This window comes from Pungitius pungitius, chromosome 6, assembly GCF_949316345.1.
Source record: "Pungitius pungitius chromosome 6, fPunPun2.1, whole genome shotgun sequence".
Lineage (NCBI taxonomy): Eukaryota > Metazoa > Chordata > Actinopteri > Perciformes > Gasterosteidae > Pungitius > Pungitius pungitius.
Window position 1 is genome coordinate 16151890 of NC_084905.1, and position 23846 is coordinate 16175735.

Sequence of the window (23846 nt, forward strand, 5' to 3'; positions counted from 1 at the left end):
ACCAGAAGTGGGATAGAAAGCAAATGCATTAGAAACCTTTTTTATGGTAATCACAAATGTGATCACAAAAGTGATTACTATGTAACTTATTCTAATAGTTCTCAATCGAGCTCGTTAATGCACTGGTTAGTATAAATGTATGTGGTCGCTTATGACTTTGGTTTTAAATGAACATTACACGTCGTGATTGTTCCTCAAATGTTTTGCGTCAGAAGGACTCTGGTGAGACTTATTTCCTGCTCAGATACTGCCATCGTCTGGTGAGCTGGAGTATAAACGCGGAGTCAAACCACACACCACGTGGTCAGAACCAAGCTGTGTGATGTACACCACTAATTCCCAACCACCGGGCCGTGGACCGGTCCGTGGGCCATTTGGTACCTGGCCGCACCACAGAGAGATTTTTTTTCTTTTCTTCTGAAAAATGTTTTATTTAGAAAATTGACCAGATTCTTTTCTAGTTATGTGCGCTTGTCCCTTTTGACATATTTCCCAAGCGTCACCAAGCATTTTTCTTTAATGTTTCTGCCTGATTTACCGTAAACATTGTAATGTTTAGTCATCATGTCTGACATTTAAACTCAACATTTAGATTTAGATTTACATTTAATATTTATATTTAACATTTATATTTAACATTTAGATCAAATATTTATATTATGTACCAACTTTGGGTTTCTGCCAAACATTGTACTTGGAAAAGTTGTTGCATGTATTTACATGATTTTGTCTGTAAATGTGACATATAAATATTGTCCTGCTTTTTTTTTCATGATATTACTACATGTACCAAAACTGCGCAGGATTTTTAGAATGTGTAACATTTTTACAAACGGCTCCCCATACTCTGTCTATTTCACTGCATTGTAGCTAATAAACGTGATGTTGTTATACTCCCTTGACTGGCTTTGCTGAAGCATCACATTATCCTACTGGAACTGTAATGTTAAGGTTGGGTTCAGATTTGTTCAAGTGTTTTATTTTTATACTCAGACCTGTTTTTGTGCAACAGGGATCTCTCCTGTTGAAAGGCTGCAACTACAAGCAGACCGGAATAATTGCTGTACATGATTGTGACCTCTAACTTTAAACTGCTGTAATTACAGACATAATCTGTTTAATAATTGCACAAATAACTGCTGTTTAAACAAATTATATGGTTTTTTCTTAGATACAGTTAACATTGTGTTTTATGTTCACCAAGTACAGTTTGTTTCTAGGCCAGCTTCCATATTCCAACCATGAACCATTACTTTGGAGTACTTATGCATAAGAAAACATCATATTTTGCGCCAATATTCCCATATCTATGGTGGCCTTTCAGAGTTTTCTTTTGCCGAGGCAAAATAGGAAAACATGGGGACGTGAATTGTGGTCCAGACCCTCCAGGGCTCAAGGTTAATGTGGGATCATATCGGATCACAGCAGAAACACAAGGAACTCAAGGTCATTGGTCTCACAATTGAGGGAGTACAGTGTCGCGCAACCCAGACTAACAGCAGCTGACACGTTAAAGATGCTGACACTATGAGTGCTTCCTAAAGTCGGCTTACATGCAAACAAATAGTTCTTTCTAAGCCACGTTGCCTCCACTTTTGAGTAGAATAAACTGGGTGGCTCAAAGACTGACAGGCGTAGACATCACAGTCATGTGATGTTGACCACAGATGCATGAAAACACATTTTTGCACCCCCACCTGAACTGTGTGAGCTTCCCAGCAGCCGACAGGTCCATTACGTGTTGCATAGATACTTTGCACAGGCGTCACTGAGACGTTGGGTCAGCTCCGGCTTAAGACAGATTCTCCCTGATCTTCATTAAAGTGTACTGGTCCTCTCTAGTCGTGTTGCGTCTAACACTGAAAACAGGCTGTCTCTCATCAGTCAAAAGTTTCTCTTTTGACCCTGGATTGAACAGGTTTTTTGGTTTGTTTTTTAACAGGCCAGATGATTGTGCTCCCTCTGTTCCTGACTCAAAAACAGGAAAACCAAGCAATTTACCAGCAGTTTTCCACTTGTGAGATCGTGGATTATGGTCACAGAGAGAGTCAGAGTGTTCTTGACTTATTTTCCTAAACACGATGCATTTAGGTAATAATATCATTAGCAGGGTTGAGACCAGACACAGGTTAAGCTGAAAATCCTTGGTTGTTGTCGACCTAATTAAGCTAGTTTGTGCAGTGTCACGTCTGTTGCATGCATGACCTACTAGAGATAAGTAAACTGCTCTAAATCTCTTTACGGTCTAAGAGAGGTATGGCTACAACTGCTTGTTAGCTCCATTCTATTTCTATTTATCTGAGCAGGAAATCAGAACAATCACTTACATTCTTTTCAAGGTAACATTATACAACAATATTTCCTTTCTAAATATAGTGCTTGCAAGTTTAAAAATATTCTATTGTGAAACAAAGAGTACGGCAACATAATACTGTTAAAAAAATACATACTATAGTTTAATATATACTAAGGCTGTTAAAGATGCTGTAACAGTTTTACAGCTTTTGGTTTAAATAATGTTTGAAAACTTTATTACTTTGTCGGACATCGTCTGCTAGAAAGCAAAACATTTTTATTGCACATTTTTCGAATGCCTCCCTGAACACTGGATAAACACAAAGAGGGAAATTCAGAGAAGGGCCTTTGCTGCCTCCACCCTTTCCGTCATAATCCCTCAGGATCAGACAGGGAGTGGAGAAATGTTATGCTTGACTCCCACTGAACTAGCAATGCTATGCTCGAGTTCTACTGGGCGATACCTACTTACTGTGAACTCGATTATCTTTGGCTATCTAATCAGATTTAAGATGTGTTTTTAAAGAAAGAAAACCTATTAAAAGGAATTCCTACATCTTCCCTTTTTTATTTCACTGAAAAGAAAGAGAAATAAACAAAGTGAAATATTGACTAGTTCATGAATGATGTTCAGGTAACTGAATCATCAGCTGATCCAAAGACACAATTAGGGCCCCTTTGATCGCTCAAGCTGTGCTCTGTGCTGTTTTGTCCCTCCATCCCAGCCCCCTCCGCCTCTAGCTTCTCTTTGGAAAAAAACATTTTCCTTTTCTGCCAAACACACCGATACATGCGCTTGCACAAATTAGTTTTTAGTTTTTTTTTACCTGATTGAATTGTCAGGTTTGCAGCTGTGGTGGATTTCCTTTCATGCTGTCTGTGCTCTGGCCTGACAGCAATAGCAAGGACAAAGGGCCTGATGATGTTCATGCTTCTGTTTATATAAATGAAGGGACTGTTAAGGTCAAATACTCATTTCAGCAATACCTTAAAATCCCCAAAACAGCAAGTCCACGAACGATCCATTCCTTCTGCGACGCGGCAGCTGACGCACGATTTGTTTTTAAAGTGTTATCGAATTTCTTGGTGTGTTTATTTGTATCTAGAATAATTTGCTCCGTAAGCTGATACGTTTTCACCACTTTGGTGTAGTCTTTCTCTTTGGAAACGCAGTGGTAGTGACCATAGTTCTCCTGCGCCATGGCTGGGATGAGGTGCAGGCAGTTGGACTGCATTTGGAGACAAGGGTGGCTTTGGCCTCCGTGCTCCCAGGTGTAGACAGCGTGGTAGGACTCTATGGGACATGACAGATAGAAAGGGACGCTCTGGGGCACCGAGTGAACCGTCGTCAAATTCACCGCGGCTGGTGACGCTGCCTCCCGCTTGGTCCGATTTGATTTTGCTGCTTAGAAAAAAACAAAAACATAATAGAGAGATTGAGTCCTCAGCGGGTTCGTATGAATAACAGTGTCATTGATAGCTACCTTCCGCTGATGTACATAGACTTATGTTCCCATCGATGATGTTTTGAATGCCTCCACTGAAAATGAAAACGACACAAATGTTTTAACATGTGGTGTGTAATATTGTAGGTGTTGGTGTGAATGCTTTCCACACTTACGGAGTAGTTGGGGTGCATCTGAACTCCGTCCAGGCGCAGTACGGGTCCCGGGCCAGAACACAGTCTGCGCAGGACTGGTTGTACTCCTGACACCTCTGGAGGTCCAGGATAGAAATTCTCTCTGCTAAACCCACCACTAACTTTTTCTGTGCACAGGAACAAATCACTTTGCTTCAAACCATTGATGGACGAAGCACTGATTGATTTGTGGGTGAATGAAAGTCGGAAGACTGAACTAAAACAGGAGAGTTGCAGACGAGTAAACCAAAACAGGGAGCTCAATGATATTGAAATGCTCAGTAGAGCTGAGGGAAACTATAATTCTTCATTGCAAGCAATTCCTTCCACATTCAATTGTATATTGATTAGTGCAGCATAAAATGTAAAATTGTGATAAAAATAAATGGTTCATAAAAACTCCCAATGCTTTTGCAGCCCAATGAATAACATTTCACAAACCTTTTTGGGGACAAGCTTCATGGATTTTATGCTTGAACAGTTGGGGAGTTTTGTTTCAGAGATGATGAAAGGTTCTGACCCCGTCTCCAAGACTTTATGTATTGTCCCAGAATCTGTTTGAGCAGCACACAAATAGCATTTTGTATTGTTGTTATTTTGGGAATGATACCGCATTTTAGCCCATTGATCCTTGCAGAGATTAAAGATTAAAGTATGTAACTTCAAAACAGTTCGACAGGAAAAGACACACGACACAATTAGCTAAACAAAGTGCGGAAGTGTTTCTTTCAAATCTGAACGTACCAGTAGCCAGAAGAAGAACGTTATACGTGTGCTGGTCTGCCGCCTGGACGCGGTCCACAGCTATGTTGGTGTAGTTATTGTTGCTTATGTAAAAAGGCTCTTTAAAATGCACGGAGTGAACCCAGTCAGTCATTTCTGGGTAATCCTTCACAACATTGACAGTGGCATGTGGCAACGTCCTGCTGTTTTTTACACACTGAAAAAGTACATGGACATAAAGTTGTTGTTTTCTGTTCAAAATGTATTTGTATACCATATGAAGAGGGAAACTAAACAAGATGCTTGAAGATATACAAAACAGAAACTCCGAGGTTGCACGATACCAAATTTTCTGCAGGTATAAACTTAATCGATGCAAGGCACAGGATTTAGACATAACAATAATAAATAAGTCAACGACTTTGAAGGAAGCATTACTCACTGGATCATTAAAAAATTTCATACACCCTGTTGGTTCCTCAGATACAGGGCTGAACCCAAATACACTTCATGTGAAAAATGATCTGTCTCTACAGATGGAAACACTGAACCACATTGATGAGATGACCACTACAGACAAACATGTTACGTGTTTCCACCCAGTTATGTAACACGACGAGGAAGAATCAACAAAACAAATGCTTACCGTTCCAGGCCTTGGTTCTGGGACTTCTTTGTTGTAGCCCTTGAAAGTCGAGTTCTCAAATACGTCCTCAATCATTCCTATGGAATAGATGCACACTGCTGTGGAGTTCCTAAAACAACCAAGATCCTGATGTTAATGCAGTGGTATCCATATGTCAGTGGTGGTGGTTGTTAGAGTTACGATATTGCTGTTTATCTTTTAGCAGAAACCTTTATTCAGTCCTCGGTCGATTTAAAAAATATATGTACAGATATTTCATATCTTATCTGAGTCACCCTACTTTAGAAGCGTAGTCCTAAAGTGCTTCTAATGGAAGATTCAACTGAGATGTGTTTAATGGCAATGAATAGACCCTGGCACAAGAGAGAGGAAATAGTCAACCAGGCAGCCTATGGATCAGATATGGATTTAGTCTTTTTTTTAAAAGAGAGAAAAACCAAAATAGGTCTAGTTTCAAAGTGAGGGCTATTTTGTGTTGCCTTGTCAGCATGTTGCTCGTGTTGCTGCTTAGTTGCTGATAATAAAGGAAGGGAAAGTGTCTAACCAGCTGCTTGTGAAAAGCGAGAAAAGGGCGTAGACCCGGGTGTCTTTCCAGTCCTCAGCATGCATCACATAAATGTCTTGGAGACGGTTGAAATAGAGCGATTCCTCTGCAAACCCACAGACGAGGCGGGCCTTAAGGAAAGATGTCCACGTGTTCTGTAAGAATCGTTTTGTTCCACCTTCATCTACCTGCAAAATAAAATCAAAAAATTACACCGGGAAGACAATTTTTCACTACAGATACTAAAATTCGTAATTTATATTTAGTATTGACTGTCTCAACTTGGACCATGATACCTGGAATTTTGAACAAATATCAGATAACAAGGGTATTGAAAGGATTTAATTTAACCACAGAAATAGCATGCCACTCTAGTTACTTGAAATAGAAGAAGCCTAATTTGTGCAGGTAATGAGACCGCTGTGGTGCAGATCGTGCACCATGAATCATTCATGTGCCTTTGTCAAAGACGGCCGTATGCACTTACTGCAGGATATCACTTTCGGCCCTTCCTTAGTACTTTATAATAAATACTTAATTTCCTACCGGGGTTATTGAGTGACAACGTAAGCCTTTAATATGAGCTTATCAGAAGGTTGTACTCTCATAAAAAAATACCGTAAATAGTGGCAGACATCACTAAATGTAGTTTTATGTATCAAATTACAACCCACCATGTGAATGATCCATTTCCATGGGTAAAGCCAAAGTTTATCATCGACCTTGGAAACAATGACTGACAAAAATAGTCTTACTGTAAGGGCTTTTAGGAGTACTTCCGATATTTCCGATCACATCACTCCTTATGAATAACTCATATTTCAAAGCATGAAAGCCCTGCAAGCAAGGCCGAAAGGCAATGCTCAGTCTTTCATCCTGTCAGACCAAAGCAGGTTGAGCTAAAGGTGGGGCGGACCTATGCGTACTATTGATGCAATGAATACTAACTCTTGTTTTGAATGTGAATACTATTTTGGATTGTTTTCTGTAGCAGTCTAGAGGGAGATGAGAGCTTCACCAATGACCAGCGTACCTTACAAACTCTGGCAACCCTCGATATCCACGGGTCAGCCTCCGGATTCTGATCAGAGTTCTTCTCACGGAAGAAAACGTAGATTTTGTCGTTGTCAGGGTCCTTCATCCGCCTTACCCAGGAAGCAGAGATGAACGTGGGCTCTGTGAAAGGAGGATATGTTTGCATAGCTGCTCCAGGGATAACAAAAAGCCCACGCTGTAATGGCAGCAGTATGAGAAGGACAAAGCTTGGCGTGGCACACCAAAACAAGAGATAATTAAAGGGCAGTGAGGAGCAGAAAAAACACAACAAACCGATAGTAATGAGGTGCACATGAAGTCATTTGAGTTCTCGCTGATTTCCCCTGAGTGTGGGATATTTTTATATTTGTCCTACATTATGAATAATTGCCCCACCTGAGACCCAGCCGTCGTACATCCACAAGTTAGTTCTGCCTCCAGCTTTCCTTCTGAATTGTAATGAACTTCCATCGACATTCAAAGGCACCGCTGAATATAGATCCCCGTCTAAAATAACAGAAAGACATCACATGAACGAGCAACGATGTTCAATTATTGAGTACATTCATGTGAAAGTGCACTGGTTTGCCAACTCTGATATCGCACATGACTTGATGCTGTTACACAAGTCTGCGTCCTCAGTCACATTTTTATACCGTATCTCTCTATTTAACGTACCTGCTGTGAGGGACAGAGAGTTGTGTGTGTAAACAAATGGAGAGATGCCTCTCCCCTCGTAACTCTCCACTATTGCATCAGTCTGGTTGTTCACTGAAGAAAACTGGGACAACAGACAAATGAAAAGTTAGTTGTTATTGTGCAATATATTAAAACACCAGCCATAGGACACCCTACTGAAACCACAGACAGGGTGCTCATAAAAGTGGAACGAAAACACAAAATAAGCTCCATGCTTTAATTAGCTTGGTCAAGCGGTCGCCAGTAAAGCTAAGACACAATAACTGCAGTATACCAGAATAGTATAAATGACATTAAATGTAACATATTTAAGTTTATGCAAACACTCACAAGCTTCCAACACTGAGGGTTGTTTCCATTTGTTCCGCAGACAAACAGGCTGCCCTGAAACTGCTCGATCACCGTAATTACATTTTCACATTGACCCTAAAAAGCAGAAGCTGTTAATACCAAGACATCACGTAGAACTAATTATAGCTCGTTTCTGATCACATACATTTCTAGTTACTGACCTCTTGGCACTTTTGATGCCCCAAGTTTTTCAAACGGAATGTCTGCACGGGGGAGAAGTATTGATGGACATATTCATAAGGTTTAAATTTAAGGATTTTTTAAAATGAGAGATTAGAAAAAGACAGTTTACGTTTTAAACATCACTGTATCACTTATTTATAATGATATATAACATTTTTCTTGAGACAAATGTCAATCCAGATCCATTAGTGTCAAACGGAGAAGGTTAATGTTATAGTCAGAGGCAGACTACCTTTACTTTAGTTAGGGAAACATTTAACAACCATGAAAAGAGTTATTAAAGTGGAGAGGCTAGTGTATCCACTGCAGGTGACAAAATAAAACAAACAAACTCAAAATATGGAATTTCAGAAACACCCACCTCCTTAACACGATAATCATCCACATCAAGTTTCAGTACAAAGTCTGTTCCTCCGACATACATCTCCTCAGAGTCCTCATCATAGAAGAACACGCTGGATTTCTGAGAAACTGGGTATTCAATTCCACTACTGCTTACATCTGAGGGAGTGAAGCATCACCAATCCAATGTTACAGATCAAGTCACACTGAACCATTTCAGTACATGTATCGTCCCTGTATGTACCTGTACCTACACACTCTCTTTGCAACGCATCTTACCAAAAGGGTTTAAGAAGGATTTAAGCATTAATTCTTACCTAACTCTGCTAACTACCAATTGAGGCATCAATTTTCCCGATTACATCTGAAACATTGCATTCTTTCCGATGAAAAATGTGACATGTCAACAATCGATTACCTTTGCTCAGCAGCAGTCTGGGATTATTTCCAAAACCGAGAGTCGGCGCGCTAAGGACGAGTTGAAGGTCCCGGGAAAGCCAAATATACAATGAAACAAATCGCAACATTTTGCGCCTTAGAGCGTTAACATGTTTAGAACCGTCCTGAATCCTTGGTGTAATGGACTGCTGTCGAGCCAGCCTCCACTAACCGAGAGACGCTGGCACCGAGCCGACAGAACAGGTCACCAAGCCCGCTGCTGGTCAACCTGAAGCAGCGCTGGACGCCGCGGAGGAGTAGGTGAGATTCAGGGAAGCCGCGCCCCCTTAATAATGCGGGAGGCGAATAAAGCGAAATAACTAACTAACTAGTCGGGCGAGTAAAGCGTGGCGAAAATTCGCTTGGCTTTTGGTGTGAACGCAGCATAATTTAACGCACTCCAACGACGCTTTGAAGCCGTCAAAGCGTCACATGGAAACCAAAGATCCAACGCTCTGGGAAAGCAGGTGGAAGAAAAATGGGCTACAGCTGCAGAAGAAGTGCGTCATCTCACGGACTGGTACTGTTAGGTAGTGTTGTCTGTGCAGGTTTACATACGGATAATACATAAATAAATAATAAATAAATATCCTTCTGATGATGACTGTATCAGGGTTTTGCTTGTTACATTTTTTTATATTTTATTATTTTATTTCATCATTGAACACAAATCCAACCACGAATGACATCAATTAGTTTGTTGAACGGGCCCCGGGCAACAGGGCCGGCGCTAGCCATTTGGGTGCCCTAAGCGCAAATGCTTGGGGGTGCCCCCCCCAACCAACCAACCACCACCACCACCAAAGGAAAACCAACCATTCAGAATGTCTTAGTTAGGTTCTCTTTATTCCCCAAATAACTTCTAAACATAAATAATTTACATAAACAAACATGAAAAGAAATAAATTATATAAAAGATAAAATTATAAATTATAAATACCAAATACCACCACAATTACTAAAAACACAGATTTGGAAGTGAACATTGTAAACGCAGAAAGTATTCAAGTATATAACCGTGTAAGTAATAATGTGCACATTTCTTCAGTAAATAATATACATAAGTGCAAATAATAATAATAAAGTGCAAACTGCACAGTAGAATTTACTTTACCATCTCTATAAAAGAGACCATTCTGCTATCCGATAGAACAATATTACAAACATTTTCACTACCATCAGTTGTCAAAGGCCATGCAGAGGCACACTGCATTTCCTAGCTGCAAAATTAGCTATCAGGTCATATGACAGTTTCTGAACCACGTCCCCATTGATGCTGATGACAGCCAGACCACTTAAACGTTCCTGCCCCATTGATGAGCGCAGGTACGTTTTGATTAGTTTGAGCTTTGAAAAGCTTCGCTCAGCAGAGGTAACCGTGACAGGGAGAGTCAGTGCAATACGAAGCAATCCACAGATTGGGATATGCCGCTTGAAGCCGATTGTTATGCAAAAACGTAAATGATAACATAAAAAACAAATGATAACAGAAACGGTAACGGTAACAGAAACTTCGGGCGGCCCGCGGACGAGTACCGAATACGACCCACCGGCGGTCCGTGCGGACATTATGAGCGCGAGTACATGTGGGCAGCCGGCCGCCCGGTGACCGCTAGCAACGGTCCTCACGAAGGTTTGGGGACCCCTGATTTAAAACATTGTCTTAGCTGAGAGCGACGCGCGAGCATCATCCCGCTGTCTCTTCTTTCTTCTTTTTTCCGCCCCCGACTCTTGATGCCTTTTCGAAGCCATTTCAAAGCTGTCTGTCACATTTGAGATTTGAGGCATAATCGAACAAACCACTGGGAGGTGGGGGAGGGGGGGGGGGGGGTCGCACAGGAGGTTCCCCTTTTTCTAGACTAATTTGGTCTAGGCCTATTACTTTTGTATTGATTTTGCATATTAACATGCTTTAGAAATATTGTATTTGTTATTTATACAAGTAGCCTACTGTGATGATTTTTCAGGCCCCAGATTTTTTGGTGCCCCCCCAGACACTTGGTGCCCTACGCGCAGCGCGTGATGTGCGTGTGCGGAGCGCCGGCACTGCCGGGCAACTTTGTACTTAAAAAGTTGGGCCCCGAAGTAAAAAAGGTTAAGAACCCCTAACTTAGATGACAAGGACATGCAACACATATGTAGGTTAACAAACAGAAGCAAAACATGCTATTGTAATTCATTTACAAAACCATTTAAAACTTTTATAGTTGCAACCTAAAGAGTTTTTGCATAATGCTATGTTTAATCATTTTAAAAGCCGTAGGAAAGTTAGCTCTAATGTAACAGTGCAATTACATTAAGTATGATTTATCCAGATCTAAATGGCAGGAGCCTCTATTTGCCTTGGAAGCCAGACTGAGTTTACTACTGACTCATCCGATCCGAGAAATAGAACAATAATGGATCCTTTTCCATTGTGCATGGTATACCGTCTCTATTTTTCCACAACATACATAGACATCAGCAAAAAGTTGCAGTTACTACAAATGTTATTTCATTCTCAGCTCATATAAACTCCTACATGGGTCCCTTTACATAGTGGAAAGAATCTTCTCAACACAACTTGTCAAGAAAATCTGACCTTTGCCTAGTTTTGTCAACATCAAATTGAATTGACCAACTTAAAAAAAAATGTTTAAATGGGAATTCAACCATGCAGGCACCATATACATATACAGGCACTAAATGTAATGGACAAGGGTTGCCTACAAATCACCCAACATCAGGACCGTCAACATTCTCTAAGGGGAAGCCTACTTTGGTCCGATTGTCCAATCAGATGAGAGGAAGCAGAAAGTACTTCCGGGTTAGTTCTTCCGGGTACTGCTCAGCTGACTGACGACCGATAGCCATGGTAAACACGTTCAATTGTTGTATTCTTTGCTCAATTGGAACCAGTATTTCACAATACATTTTATTTGCATACTTTATGCATTTTAAAGTAACGTTAATTATCTTACACGTTATCGATCTTTAGACTTGGCTGTTAAATAATTAACTTAGCTAACGTTAGCAGGCTAAGCTAGTCAGTAACTTTCAGTGATGGATGTCTGTCTGTTAATGTAAATGCTCGCTACAGTGTTTAAGGACTGACTTTTGTTACAGCGCAGTAAACATTATGAATAGGATGTCCTTTCTGTTGTAGCGGTTTCGTTTCTGTGGAGATTTGGACTGCCCAGACTGGGTCCTTGCCGAAATAAGCACATTAGCCAAGATTGTAAGTAAAGTTACTTATTAGGGTAAAAGTTGCCATTGTCAAGGTCGGTTGATGGTGTTTTTGTAATAACATTTGTGTCTTTTGCCTTCCTAATATAATAGTCCAGTGTAAAAATGAAGCTACTCTGTGCTCAAGTGCTGAAGGATTTGATCGGTGAAGGCATTGATGTAAGAATTTCAACATATTTCCACATGATCAGTTAACTCATGCTATATTTACAATTCAGTCACTGATATTAGCAATCTTCTCCCTGTTATTTAGTATGATAAGGTTGCAAAGCTTACTGCAGATGCAAAGTTTGGTAAGTCTCCCTCATACTACAGATCTGTTGCAAATTGAAGATTAAAGTAGCAGCAGTACAGTATAGAAAAAACAGTAAAAGAACTACATCACAAATATGTCTTGATTATAAGAACTGAAGAATTTGCCTGAAATTTTGTGACTTTAAATTCTGCTTGGGTAGTTGAATCTACAAAAACGCATTTATATGTCCTTTAAATGTTTTGTGTGTAAAACCTTCATTTGCAGACTGATTAGTAGACTGTAGAAGTAAAACAATGCTAATTGATAGCATCTTATGCTATCAAAAACAATGCTAATTGATAGCATAAGATAAAAGGGAGTATTGAAATCACGTACCAGTTGTGCAAAATGATTCCTGAGCAGACTACTTGAATCAATGTACTTTATATTCCACTACTTCTGGTACTGCATTTAAATATAACTCACATACTTTACACATACGCCTATGAAACTGTCCTACTGTCATTTTTTTGCTACACAATGTTAATTCATGACGTTTTATCTTGTAGAGAGAGGCGATATCAAAGCTAGTGTGGCAGTGCTCAGCTTCATTTTTTCCAGTGCAGCAAAGCATGATGTTGACAGCGAGTCCCTATCCAGTGAGCTGCAGCAGCTCGGTCTGCCAAAAGGTAGGTCCATTGTGGATCACCATGTTTGGTATAAAAATGATGATTGTGTATTATAATCTGTTGCCACACATGGACAGATTATTTTGCATGCTTTGACAAGAGCAAGGTCTTTACATTTTCAAGTTGTCTCCTCACTTGGTAAATGTACAATTGGCCCAATTGTGAGAAGAGTAAGGATGGACTGGTTGTTTTATTTCAGGGGTAATGTCTGCATTACGTGTAACCCTTTACAGATTGATATATTTGTAAGATGTGCAGGTTTGCACTTTGCATTAAAAAGCTTTATATTGATTATGCGCTTAAAATATCATCTTGAATTTACTTTTAATTTCTCAAATTCCATTTTTTAGAACACACAACGGGGCTCTGCAAATCGTACGAAGACAAGCAGTCCGTGCTGCAAGGCAAACTAAGAGAGACAAGTCTGAGACGTAAGCAGTTCTGTCTATCGGTCCTTATTAAAAGAGGAAAACTAATTACTGATGATGAGAGCTTTTCTCCAAGAGGTTGCTGACTGCGAGACAACATTGTGCTCCGTAATGACTTTCAGTGGGTCGACTAGAGACAGTGTCCTGGCGCGTCGACTACACTCTGAGCTCCAGTGAGCTGAGGGAGGTGAATGAACCTCTGATTCATCTAAAACTGCAGACACAAGGAGCAGAGTCAGGCTCAACAGAGACAACTGTTGTTTGTGTTTCTGCAGACAAGTTCAGGGTCTTGCTTGCAGGTCAGTTCTACATCATTTCAAATTGAGGTTATCGAAGTACAACCATCTTATGGGATGAATCTTACCATTTGTGTGTTTCAACAGAGCTCAAACAAGCCCAGACGAGGATGAACGCACTGCAGTGAAGAGCGGACGGGGTGTGGGTTCAGACCTCGATGTCTGAACGATACCTGGACAACAATGTTAAAAAGTGCCACGCTTAAATCTTTAATATGAATTTATCATATGTCTTAACAATCATGTTAAGCTCATAACAGGCTCATTCCATTTGTATTGACTGATATTTATTTGTTTTTTTTTCTACCAAATTAGTTATAATTGGTGAAAATGTGTCCGGACTGAACAGGAATACAGAACTGACTATTTTTGTAAATATATGTATAATAATGTTCCCAAATTTTGAATTGATTAATGTCAATGATTTGTGTTATTACTATAACTTTTCATTTATAAATGCTCATAAATAAGAAAATAAAATGTGTAGAGTTTGCTGGTTTTTGAAAATGTCATATTCCTATATATGTGAAGATCACTCAATATCTTCGGACAGTTTATGATCCCGTGCTTGTGTTAAAATGATTAACAGTCAATGCTTGTTTACGTGGGAAAGAATAGTTAACTCTTTCCTAAAAGAAGGGGGCGGTAGTGCGCACGATGCCTAGTGTTAGCTGCCGCAAATGCGAGACCGAAGAAGAAGAATGTTTGATAACATGCGTGTTGTGTAATAAGCGTGCAGAGACACCCCACAAACTGCCTCGTTGTGACCAATGCAAGTCTTTTAAAGAGACTACTATCCTCTGCGGGGCTCATTGCCTGTCTTCGGTAAGTTGTTTGGTTCTTTGCAACTCCAAAAAAAAAAGTCAACCTTTCGCTTATTATTGTTTTCATCGTAACAAGGACTGACACGTCGGACAAAACCGCTAACGTTAAGTTAAGTCAGGCCATGCATCTCATGTGGAGGTTTGCATTGCGTTTAGTTGTAAGTTGTGTGCGTGGAGGCCAAGATTTACTATCTATTCACTGTTAACTGTTCCTTTATGCCTGAACAACTCATTTCCCTAAGAAGGCCATAACATTTTTGAGGTGTCTCCTCTCCAAAATTGGATTTCTGTGGGGAGAAGTGGTAATTATATTACTTCATGTTTATTTAAACTTGTAAACATTTCCCAAGCTGGTCTAAATACACACCCTGAATGGCCATCACTGAAAGCTACAGCTCTTAACGTAATGATGCCCTGTTATTCTTTGCAGAGCAGCTTAATTCACTCAAAAAAAATGCCTGAGGGACCAGAGCTCCACCTGGCCAGCCTGTACGTGAACAAAATGTGCGCAGGAACAGTGTTCACTGGACCGGTCAGAAAGTCCGAGGTCAGCAAGTGTCCCGACGTGCCCTTCACCTGTGAGGCCTACGTGATCACTGCTGCTTCCAGAGGGAAGGAAGTGAAGCTCACGCTGACGCCAATGAAGAGTGATGACTCGAAAAAGGGCGTGAAGGAAGGACACGCACACCAGCCCATGGACGTAGTCTTTCGCTTTGGGATGTCGGGCTATTTCCGCTTCACCGCAGAGGACGAGCTGCCCAAACATGCCCATCTGCGTTTCTACTCCAGAGAGACGCCCAGCAGAGTGCTGAGCTTCGTGGACGCACGCAGGTTCGGCAGCTGGCAGCCCAACGGGACGTGGCAGCCCGACAGAGGGCCTTGCGTCATGTTTGAGTACGGAAGCTTCAGGTTAGCAGTGCTGAGACTGTGACTCCAGTTACCGGCTCGATTGAAGCCTCGCCGTCCAACTGACCCGTTGATCTCCTTGCAGGGAGAAGATAGCGTCGCACCTGTCTGACCGTGCCTTTGATAAGCCCATCTGTGAGGTTCTGCTCAATCAGAAGTACTTCAACGGTATCGGGAACTACCTGAGGGCTGAAATTCTTTTCAGGTAATAATAATCAGCATGAAGGCAACAGGGAGTAGCCTTACTTTAGCGCTTGTTTGTTACAATTTACTAATCATTGTTAGACTCCAAAGATTATGAAAAGCATTCTTTTGCCTCAACAGTGTTTTTCGTGTGAGGTTTAGAGAGAAAAGGGCAGATTGCATGTTTTGAATTGTTCACTGAAACACCAAATCGGCTCTCATGAGAATCAAGGTCTGTTGAACTCTAGATACAAAACAATGTCTCTTTCACTTGGTTCCTTAAGGTCATTGATTCATGCACACCCACTTTGAAAACAAAGGCGCCCTTCTATTTTACTTCCGTATGATTCATCTTTTTTAGGACAAATATTCCCCCCTTTGTGCCTGCCCGGACCGTTTTAGAAGAAGTAAAGTCAGAGGATGCTTTTGATAACAAGAAAGCTGTGCAAAATGAGATCACTGACACAAAGGTAAAAGGGCCCAGATGGAGACTGTCATTTCTTTGTTAAAGAGACGTTTTCTAACAGTCCTTCTTCCTTTTCTAAGACTTCAGACGGCACTAAACTGAAACAAGCAACAAGGGAGACGGGTGACCTGCTCCGAATGTGCCATACCGTACCTCTAGAGGTGGTGAACCTCGGTTAGTCATTTTCAGTTTAAGATTAAGGATTTAACACGCTGAATTTCCCTTGAAATGACTGTTTGAGACTTTGTTATTTTAGGTGGAAAGGGCTACGACCCCCAGAAGTCGGACTATTCTGGCTTTAAGGCGTGGCTGCAGTGTTACTACGTGGATGGAATGAAATCCATACGGGACCACAACGGCAGAACAATGTGGTTCAAAGTCAGTTAATGGGAAAATCTATTTTTTAAAGTTGCACATGTTGGCAACACTAATATGTACCGTTCTAATTTTAGGGAGATCCAGGCCCCTTGGCACCCAAAGGTACCAACACAAACACATGGAACTGAGAACCGAGGCTGAAACAGATCTGAGGATAGTCGGTGAATAAACTGAAACATTTTTTCCACACAATAGATTCAAAGGCCCCAAAGACCAAAAAGAGCGTAAAGAAAGAAGATGACCACGATTACACAGAAAAGAAAAAGGTCCGCAGTCTATTTTTTTGTTTTGTTCCAATTGATGAACTCCAGATTTACCTCTTTAACACAAGTTTGATCTCATTAGGTGGCCAGGAGCCGCTCTGTAAGCTCATCCAAGAAGGATCTGGTCAAACGGAAAACTGTGACCAAAACACCAAAGAAAGAAAAAGGTTCAGCAGAAGCCGGAAGCCGAAAGGTAAAGGCACCACAACTCGTAAAGGGATCAACTGCACGCAGGAGTAAAAACAGCAGCGCTGAGTCAGCTGCAGGTGAGCTCATCAAATTCTCAAAAAGAAAATCATACAAAAAAGTGAAAACTAGTGAACCAAAGAAAACTCAGTCATCCTTGTTGCAGGTCCACAGAGGCGGAGTGAGAGAGTGACCAGGCAGAACAGCAAATAAAAAATAAAAAAGGAGGCACAACTGTACTGGATGTATGTTTTTATACTGCCAAATCGTTTTTAATAAAACAGGTTTTTACAGAAAATTGTACTGATTTAATGCAAAGTAAATACTTCACCAGATGATATATTTTAAAGAATGTATCTCCAGAGCGTGCTATTTGTGACCACCCACAAGTTTGGCTACCAGCAGCATTTTTTTACAAGATGAGGAGGAGAGAAACAATTTGGAAGGGGCTGAAGTTCAGAGTGATCCCCTCTGATGTAATGCGTGCCGGCTGGGTGGGGTCGTCTCTCTCCAGTAAATCACAACTGAAAGGCAAAAAAAAAAGTTTTGTTCTTAGTAGATGATACAATATTAAAGATACCAACGTGCCATGCTGGGAACATATAAAATACTCACTGCCAGGCTTCCTTGATTGGAAGGGCGGTGGAAAGAGTTGCCGTCACGCTGCTCCCATGGGACTCATAGAGTCGGACTACAAGTGCTCCTCTCCTGCCCTCCGCCTGTCACCCAATAAATACCAAAACCCAATAAAACAGCCATGAGTGGGCTGAGTGGATGAAGTCAAGCCAGGTCAAGTATAACATCTTTTGGGATACCTGTTTAATGGTCTCCAGGATGACCGCTGTGGTGCTGACGGAAAAGCCACTCCAGGGTTCTGTGTCAGCAGGGCACCGCATTGACCTCAGAGGGAAGTTCAGGTTGTACGCACTCTGGATGACAGAGGCCTCTTGGAAAGATCCTATGTGTAAAACACAGAACCGTGTGTTACAAATGGTCCGTGGTGAAAGAGCCGTGGTTTGATGAAGAACCCGCCGAGGCGTCGAGTCCCACCTCTGTGTGGCATGACTGCATAGGTGAAATGATGAGTCCCCATGTCGGCGTTGGCGTCTGGTGCCTTGGGTGCTCTCAGTCTACGACAGAGACACATAATGTTAGAGGCACGGAGTATTTAAACAGAGGTGAAACAAATCGCATATGAAAATTGGGGAACCTCACAGGGAAAGCGTCATCGTGTTCTTGTGGACTGAATAGCCGTATTTGCAATCGTTCAGCAGTGCGACCCCAAAGTTGTGCTCGGACAGATCGGCCCATTTGTGGCCCCAAACCTGGGAAAGGAAGCCATGATGGAAACACAAGACAAAGAGCATTTCTACAGGATTGTTTTGGTTATGAGGGTATTGCTGACATCCGTTTTCCTCACACTGAGCAGTTTCCTGCTCATACATTTCAACTCAGTATTCACCTCAAACCTGGCCCAGTCCCATGAGGTGTTCCTGTGCGTGGGTCTCTGCAGATGGCCAAACTGGATCTCATATGTAGCACTGGGGCTGTGCACTCGCACCGGGAACTCCACCTTCAGAAACTTGTGTGACTCCGCCCACTTCACCTGGATTTGGAAGATACAACAACTGTGAACCCTTTGATTTTGAGGAATTTGTCAAACGTTGGCTCAGGGATTTCTCTACATATCATAAATGTTACACCTCTGTGTTGAATTTGATGCAAGGACACATGGCGTCCATGACAATCTCCTGCGTTATAGTGCTCTTCTCGCTGATCTGGAGGGTGAAGCGGACGCTTCCTCGGAGCCCACCTGAGGACACCACGTGAGGAGGCTGCACCACCTCCACAACCGGCTTCCTGTAGGGTCAATCCTGCGGTTAGGTTCTTGTTGTTCAAACACCTGCAAATACGGCAATGTTTATCAAGATATAAGCGAAAGTAATGACTGGAACCTTGTCTGCAGATGATAGTCCATCACATCCCAAGCATCCCAGTACAGAGGGACATCGTCAAACATGATAAACTGGTTCCCTTGACAGCTCTCAGAGATGGCTTCTCTGAAAACAAGACAAATGTCAATTCAGTACAAAAAAGGGTATTTTTTGTTTTCATAGAAGTATGAAATGTGGTCCTGCAGTACCTGTCAGCATTGATCAAATACAGCGACGCCAAGGTGCCATCTTTGTTTATGACAATCTGTAAAATCCCGTTCTCCATGACGACGGTGCCGTCGGCCTGTACATTACGCACCTCAGTAAGCCAAATTAGGATACAACATATTGAATTACTCTCTCTCATACATATATATATATATATATGACACACAGTACATACTCGAGAAGTGACAGAGACCGGAGCCACAGGCTGCGTGTCTTTGACAGGGGACAAACCGATGCTGGGAACCCTCACAAGCGCTGCAATAAAACAGATACCACACAGCATCAACTATGCAGTTGACCTTTGTAAGGAAACGCCGTAAAGGTATTGTAAACATCTAGCATACCCAGGCCAGGTGAACCGGCACCATCTTGAATCTGGATGACTTCATGGCGCTCCCATGGCAGAGAGTTGAACACACCAGTGGAGATGCCCTTTGACCCGAGGGCTCCTAAGGCATCATGCAGCAGTGCAGCGCCATCCCTGCGGATATCTGAGGAAGTGTTACATGTTATTTATTTTGGAAAGCAATGTATGTACATGGCTGTGGTGTCAATGGACATACAGCTGTACCTTCATAATACCGCAGTGCATCCTCCACAACCATCTCTATACAGCTGCCCGGGATCACGTCATGGAATTGATTTAGAAGAAGCAGCCTGAAAGGGAAAAATAAACCATATTTCACAGGGAAACAATATAGGCTGTTTATTTCTAAATCACCATTGTTAAATGAGTGTCTGGACCTCCACAGCTCCTGCAGTTTTCCCACAGGATACTGGAAGGTCCCGTTCCTACACAGCGCCAAGCTACTAGCTATCTCAATGTCATGAAGCAGCACCTCGCACTGCCTGTTCCCTCGTTTAATCTGGAAGACAAAATATCAATATCAAACAATTAAAACGTGGACTAATATTACTTTTATTGTATTTATTATTTTTATTTTTCCTGGATGAGAACAACCCTTTTCTTCCCACTTGCACTTATTTTGGGGCATTGTGTGGGTATCATTTTGTATGGTGTTAAAGGTAATTATGCCTTTATGCCTAAGTAATGTATGTATTCATATTTATTTCAAGCAATAAAGATCATTATTATTAAGGGCTAGATATAACAATCCAATTCTGCATATAAATATTTTATAATATATCTGGCACAACCCAATACGTAATCTGTGCATTTCTTTCGGTGTCTTTTAAGCTTGCGTTGTACCTGAGCCTGTGTTGTGTAGGTGCCGTTGTGCAGCTCAAGGAAGAGCTCCCCGGTCCAAGTACAAAGCAGAGCAGAGTCAGCCTGAAGCTGAGAGAACAGCTGGTCAGGGCTAGAAGTCTGAACCCTGAGAAACACACACACAAAGAAAACATGGAAATGGCAAGACTAACATGAGCGTGTTGGACCACACCAAAATGACATCAATGTGGCTCATATCCTTTTACATTTAACAGGCTATAAAAGGTCTTCTGCCTACATGGTTGCCGAACCCTCTTGACTAATTTACTTCCAGGTTGTAACCAGTGCGGAGTATTGAGAGAGAGAGACAGGAACTGACTTGGGAAGTCCATCTGTATCCTGGACCCGGTGCAGCCGGTCTAGCATCAGCTGCGTGGGACCACCGCCTCCATCGCCAAAGCCAAACAACGCCGCGCTGTGGTTTGCTCGTCCTTTGTCCTGGTTATTCTTCACCGTTTTCACCAGCTGTGTGCACAAATGTAAATGTGGGGTGGGCTGTAAATATTCTCGTCGTAGACTCAACATTCGTCATGTTGTGTGAAACAAAAACTCACTTCTTCGACCTTGCCCTTCATTTCGTAGGAATTTCCTGGTGGGAAGTGAGTTAAAACTTTGGAGCCATCCAGACCTTCCCAGAAAAATGTGTTGTGCTTCAAGAAAGGAGAGATAAAATCTTAAACAATCCAATTTAGTTTCGTTTTAAAGAAAACTGTGGCCAGTGCCGACTTACGGGAAAGGTGTTGACCAAGTTCCAGCTGAGCTTCTGTGTCAAGAAATTGGAAATGCCTGAGCGCCGCATTATCTGAGGCAGCTGAGCCGAGTAGCCAAACGTGTCCGGAAGCCAGAACTAAAGAGAACCGGCAAAGATCATTATAGTATACATATTTGATGATAAAGTGGCAACACGTGTAGCAGATTATGATTATTCTTTTGTAATAAATCCTAACCTCTTTGCAATGGATCCCAAACTCGTGGCTAAAGAAGCGCTGGCCTTCGAGGAACTGCCGGACCATTGACTCACCGGAGGGCAGGTTGCCATCCTGACAGGAAAACATGTCATTAATAGATCTACACAGGATGTTAAGTTCATAAAAAAAGCAAAGTAGCAGGATTCCCTTTAACATAGTCAAATTCATAAGATACCAGTAGTGTGATTGATTTGAAAGATGAGGTTTACCATTTCCACCCATGTTCCTCCAACTGGAATGAATTTGCCTTTCTTAACGTAATGTTGAATCTGGGAGAAGAGTCCCGGGTACCAGCTCTTTACCCACTGGAACTGCTGAGCCTAAACACAAATTAGCAACAAAAAAAAACAGTGAAAAACTGAAGTGGACACATGGTTAAACTTTTACGGATGATACTAAACTGCGTTAGCGGGGAAATACCTGAGAGCAAGTAAAAACAAAGTCTGGGTTCTTCTCCATCAAGCGGATCACTGTCACCCAGCTTCGGCCACATTTGCGAATGGTCTCCTCGTAGGGCCACAGCCACGCTGGGGATGTACAACACGTAATTACTCACTTCAAATATATGTGTAATTTCAATTAGATTGTCCTGATTTAGGGATTGTATTGTAATGTTATGCTACCACAGATACAGAATACTTCAACTAAATAATTTCCCCTTTCAGCAAAATAAGCTAAACAAAAGCCGATTGATCTGTTCACTATTATTAAATTCAACGACAAATCTGACCAGGTTTTCTTTAGCCTTTGTCATCCTCAAAAAAGACACATTTGAGACAGAGACCTGAGTCTATATGACAGTGACCCATCGCATGGACAGTGTGCTGGCTCTCCCCGTTCCGCTGGCTGAAAAAGAAGTGGGCCAGACTGTGAGCTTTGGAGAAGGAGCTGGGATCAGAGGGGTCGCACAGGTTCACCATCTCGTTGACGGTGAACAGTGCCTGGTAGCCTCGTTGCTCTCCCTCTCCGAGTTCCTGTGAAGGAGGAGACAAGTTGACCTTTGCTCAACCATCAACTAAAAGCCACGCGTATTACTTTCTGTGACATCACCTTCACGATGTCAATCAGCATCTCAAAATCAGTCAGCAGGTCCTGTACGTCGTGGTTAAATACCACCAGCTCGGCCTTCTGCACAGAAAACCTCATGTTTGGATCGGGGGCTGCAATCATGGACCCTTGACCAGCTCCAAAAAGGCCGTTACAGGCCACCTCCACATAAAGGGTGACACTAAAGAACAAAATACAGTATTGTTAGATGTAAAGTTGGCCCCAGAAGCGGTGATAAACTCATAAATAACAAACCTGTGTGGATCCTCATCTGCCAGACAGTCTGACAGGATGTAACTCGTCTTCTCACCATCTTTGGTCAGGCCCTACACATGTCACAATTGAATCTAGTCAGGCTTTTGCATTTCAACATGGCCCTTACGTCTAGTGTGACCGCCACAATACCTGAACTGGCTGTTGATCTCTCCAAACCATTGCTTCTCCATCACTTTCCCACAGAAGATGGACCTCTTTCCCTTTCCAAGACTCTGGTATTTTCAGGGTCACTTTAAACCAGCAAGTCCACCACCTACAGGACGCATTAAGCTTGGTGTATCGCCATTATCAGGGGGACAGAAAAGGACATGGGTAATTGTAAAAATTGGATCATACTTACGTGGGTCCAAAAGTATCACCAACTTTATAAGGCACAAAGGTCTGTTGAGAGGCCTCTGTGAATGTGATCCGTTTAGGGGACAGGAAGGAGGAGAGAGTCTCCAGGGGCGAGGAGTCTCCATAGAGTCTTCGGAGAATAATAATAATCATTTAGGGAGCTCAAACCACGAAGGCTATTGTGTATGATGAGGTCAGCGTTAATTAACATGTGTCAACTGAACTACCTGTATGATTACAGTGATTAGCAGTATGTCGCAGCACCTGTGCAACTATTAGTTCTGATTTTAAAATAAACACCAGGTGGCATAATGTGCATTTACGGGAATGATATGAAGGGACGAGGTATTTAACAATCCTTCGTTTAAACAACCACAGAAAAAACATGTTTGGTATGCTGCACTTAATTGACGTTACTTCAATTCAGGGTAGCATACGTCATCGCAGGTGCACGTGCAGATGCCTTACCGTCCTCTCAGGTTGCAGTCCGTGAAGTAAATACCAGAGATAAACTTCTCTGCTCTCTCGAGGAGAGTTCGTCTGTTTTTTAGCACAGGCTGGTGATACATCACGAAAGCAACATGCAGGTTTACTGTCGACAGCGAGAACTGAACTCTAGAAGACCGGGAAGTAAAACGTCTTGTTGTTGTACTTGACGGAAGCAGCCACCAGGTGGCGGTCGTGCTTAACAACTCATTGTCTCTCTCATGCGTCATGAAAAAGATCTAACGTTTTAATATCGGCATCTGGTCTGGGTCCAATTGCTGGAAAAATATGAAACAGAGGTATTTAATTTCAATTTGGGGTTTGCTAAAATGCAATGAGAATTACATTTGACTTAATAAATATTTGTTT

General features: G+C 41.9%; 4 protein-coding genes across 6 annotated transcripts; 2 read left to right on the forward strand and 2 right to left on the reverse strand.

The window, feature by feature from the left end:
* Positions 1–1142: 1142 nt before the first annotated feature.
* sema7a (semaphorin 7A) lies at positions 1143–9421 on the reverse strand. 2 transcript variants are annotated; one of them, XM_037451993.2, is made up of 14 exons: positions 8876–9421; positions 8477–8616; positions 8094–8135; positions 7912–8007; positions 7561–7663; positions 7279–7389; positions 6881–7023; positions 5848–6035; positions 5304–5412; positions 4679–4874; positions 4376–4488; positions 3917–4062; positions 3780–3835; positions 1143–3697 (listed from the first exon to the last, which is right to left on the reverse strand). In XM_037451993.2, the coding sequence occupies exons 1-14, from the start codon at positions 8982–8984 to the stop codon at positions 3273–3275; spliced, it is 1977 nt and encodes a 658-aa protein (XP_037307890.2). In that variant the 5' UTR covers positions 8985–9421; the 3' UTR covers positions 1143–3272. The 2 variants fall into 2 exon arrangements, with proteins under 2 accessions (XP_037307890.2, XP_037307889.2); XM_037451992.2 differs by having other exon boundaries at positions 1143–3700.
* A 2181-nt stretch (positions 9422–11602) lies between these two features.
* On the forward strand, positions 11603–14261 carry commd4 (COMM domain containing 4). The gene is made up of 8 exons (XM_037451758.2): positions 11603–11749; positions 12041–12112; positions 12214–12279; positions 12374–12413; positions 12925–13044; positions 13395–13475; positions 13595–13771; positions 13856–14261. Exons 1-8 carry the CDS (start codon positions 11747–11749, stop codon positions 13894–13896), a joined length of 600 nt encoding a protein of 199 aa, XP_037307655.2. The 5' UTR covers positions 11603–11746; the 3' UTR covers positions 13897–14261.
* Positions 14262–14298: 37 nt separating this feature from the next.
* neil1 (nei-like DNA glycosylase 1) lies at positions 14299–17272 on the forward strand. Of its 2 annotated transcripts, none has more exons than XM_037451755.2 (10): positions 14299–14593; positions 15023–15501; positions 15584–15703; positions 16043–16151; positions 16228–16321; positions 16404–16525; positions 16600–16627; positions 16721–16791; positions 16871–17054; positions 17141–17272. In XM_037451755.2, exons 1-10 carry the CDS (start codon positions 14426–14428, stop codon positions 17185–17187), a joined length of 1422 nt encoding a protein of 473 aa, XP_037307652.2. In that variant the 5' UTR covers positions 14299–14425; the 3' UTR covers positions 17188–17272. The 2 variants fall into 2 exon arrangements, with proteins under 2 accessions (XP_037307652.2, XP_037307654.1); XM_037451757.2 differs by having other exon boundaries at positions 14471–14593; positions 15028–15501.
* man2c1 (mannosidase, alpha, class 2C, member 1) lies at positions 17210–23627 on the reverse strand. The gene is made up of 26 exons (XM_037451754.2): positions 23460–23627; positions 22996–23121; positions 22785–22908; positions 22635–22705; positions 22383–22560; positions 22117–22306; positions 21753–21859; positions 21542–21652; positions 21312–21404; positions 21095–21211; positions 20919–21014; positions 20684–20829; positions 20347–20470; positions 19881–20002; positions 19708–19793; positions 19481–19627; positions 19312–19391; positions 19118–19212; positions 18930–19034; positions 18678–18834; positions 18437–18580; positions 18190–18299; positions 18025–18104; positions 17790–17932; positions 17590–17693; positions 17210–17498 (listed from the first exon to the last, which is right to left on the reverse strand). The coding sequence occupies exons 1-26, from the start codon at positions 23558–23560 to the stop codon at positions 17387–17389; spliced, it is 3069 nt and encodes a 1022-aa protein (XP_037307651.2). The 5' UTR covers positions 23561–23627; the 3' UTR covers positions 17210–17386.
* Positions 23628–23846: the final 219 nt, after the last annotated feature.

What these genes read in the sequence shown, in the direction of transcription:
- sema7a (XM_037451992.2), bottom strand. Translation starts at nt 8,984, where the DNA reads ATGTTGCGATTTGTTTCATTGTATATTTGGCTTTCCCGGGACCTTCAA. An exon ending in ATGATTATCGTGTTAAGGAG is followed by an intron (nt 8,136 to 8,476) that starts GTGGGTGTTTCT and finishes TCCCCCGTGCAG; the next exon opens with ACATTCCGTTTGAAAAACTT. An exon ending in TCTATGTACATCAGCGGAAG is followed by an intron (nt 3,701 to 3,779) that starts GTAGCTATCAAT and finishes TTTTTTTCTAAG; the next exon opens with CAGCAAAATCAAATCGGACC.
- neil1 (XM_037451755.2), top strand. Translation starts at nt 14,426, where the DNA reads ATGCCTAGTGTTAGCTGCCGCAAATGCGAGACCGAAGAAGAAGAATGT. An exon ending in ATTACACAGAAAAGAAAAAG is followed by an intron (nt 16,792 to 16,870) that starts GTCCGCAGTCTA and finishes TGATCTCATTAG; the next exon opens with GTGGCCAGGAGCCGCTCTGT. An exon ending in CAGCGCTGAGTCAGCTGCAG is followed by an intron (nt 17,055 to 17,140) that starts GTGAGCTCATCA and finishes TCCTTGTTGCAG; the next exon opens with GTCCACAGAGGCGGAGTGAG.
- commd4 (XM_037451758.2), top strand. An exon ending in TAAGCACATTAGCCAAGATT is followed by an intron (nt 12,113 to 12,213) that starts GTAAGTAAAGTT and finishes CTAATATAATAG; the next exon opens with TCCAGTGTAAAAATGAAGCT. An exon ending in TACTGCAGATGCAAAGTTTG is followed by an intron (nt 12,414 to 12,924) that starts GTAAGTCTCCCT and finishes TTTATCTTGTAG; the next exon opens with AGAGAGGCGATATCAAAGCT.
- man2c1 (XM_037451754.2), bottom strand. Translation starts at nt 23,560, where the DNA reads ATGTATCACCAGCCTGTGCTAAAAAACAGACGAACTCTCCTCGAGAGA. An exon ending in GCATCAAATTCAACACAGAG is followed by an intron (nt 18,581 to 18,677) that starts GTGTAACATTTA and finishes TTCCAAATCCAG; the next exon opens with GTGAAGTGGGCGGAGTCACA. An exon ending in TGCAGTCATGCCACACAGAG is followed by an intron (nt 17,933 to 18,024) that starts GTGGGACTCGAC and finishes TTTTACACATAG; the next exon opens with GATCTTTCCAAGAGGCCTCT.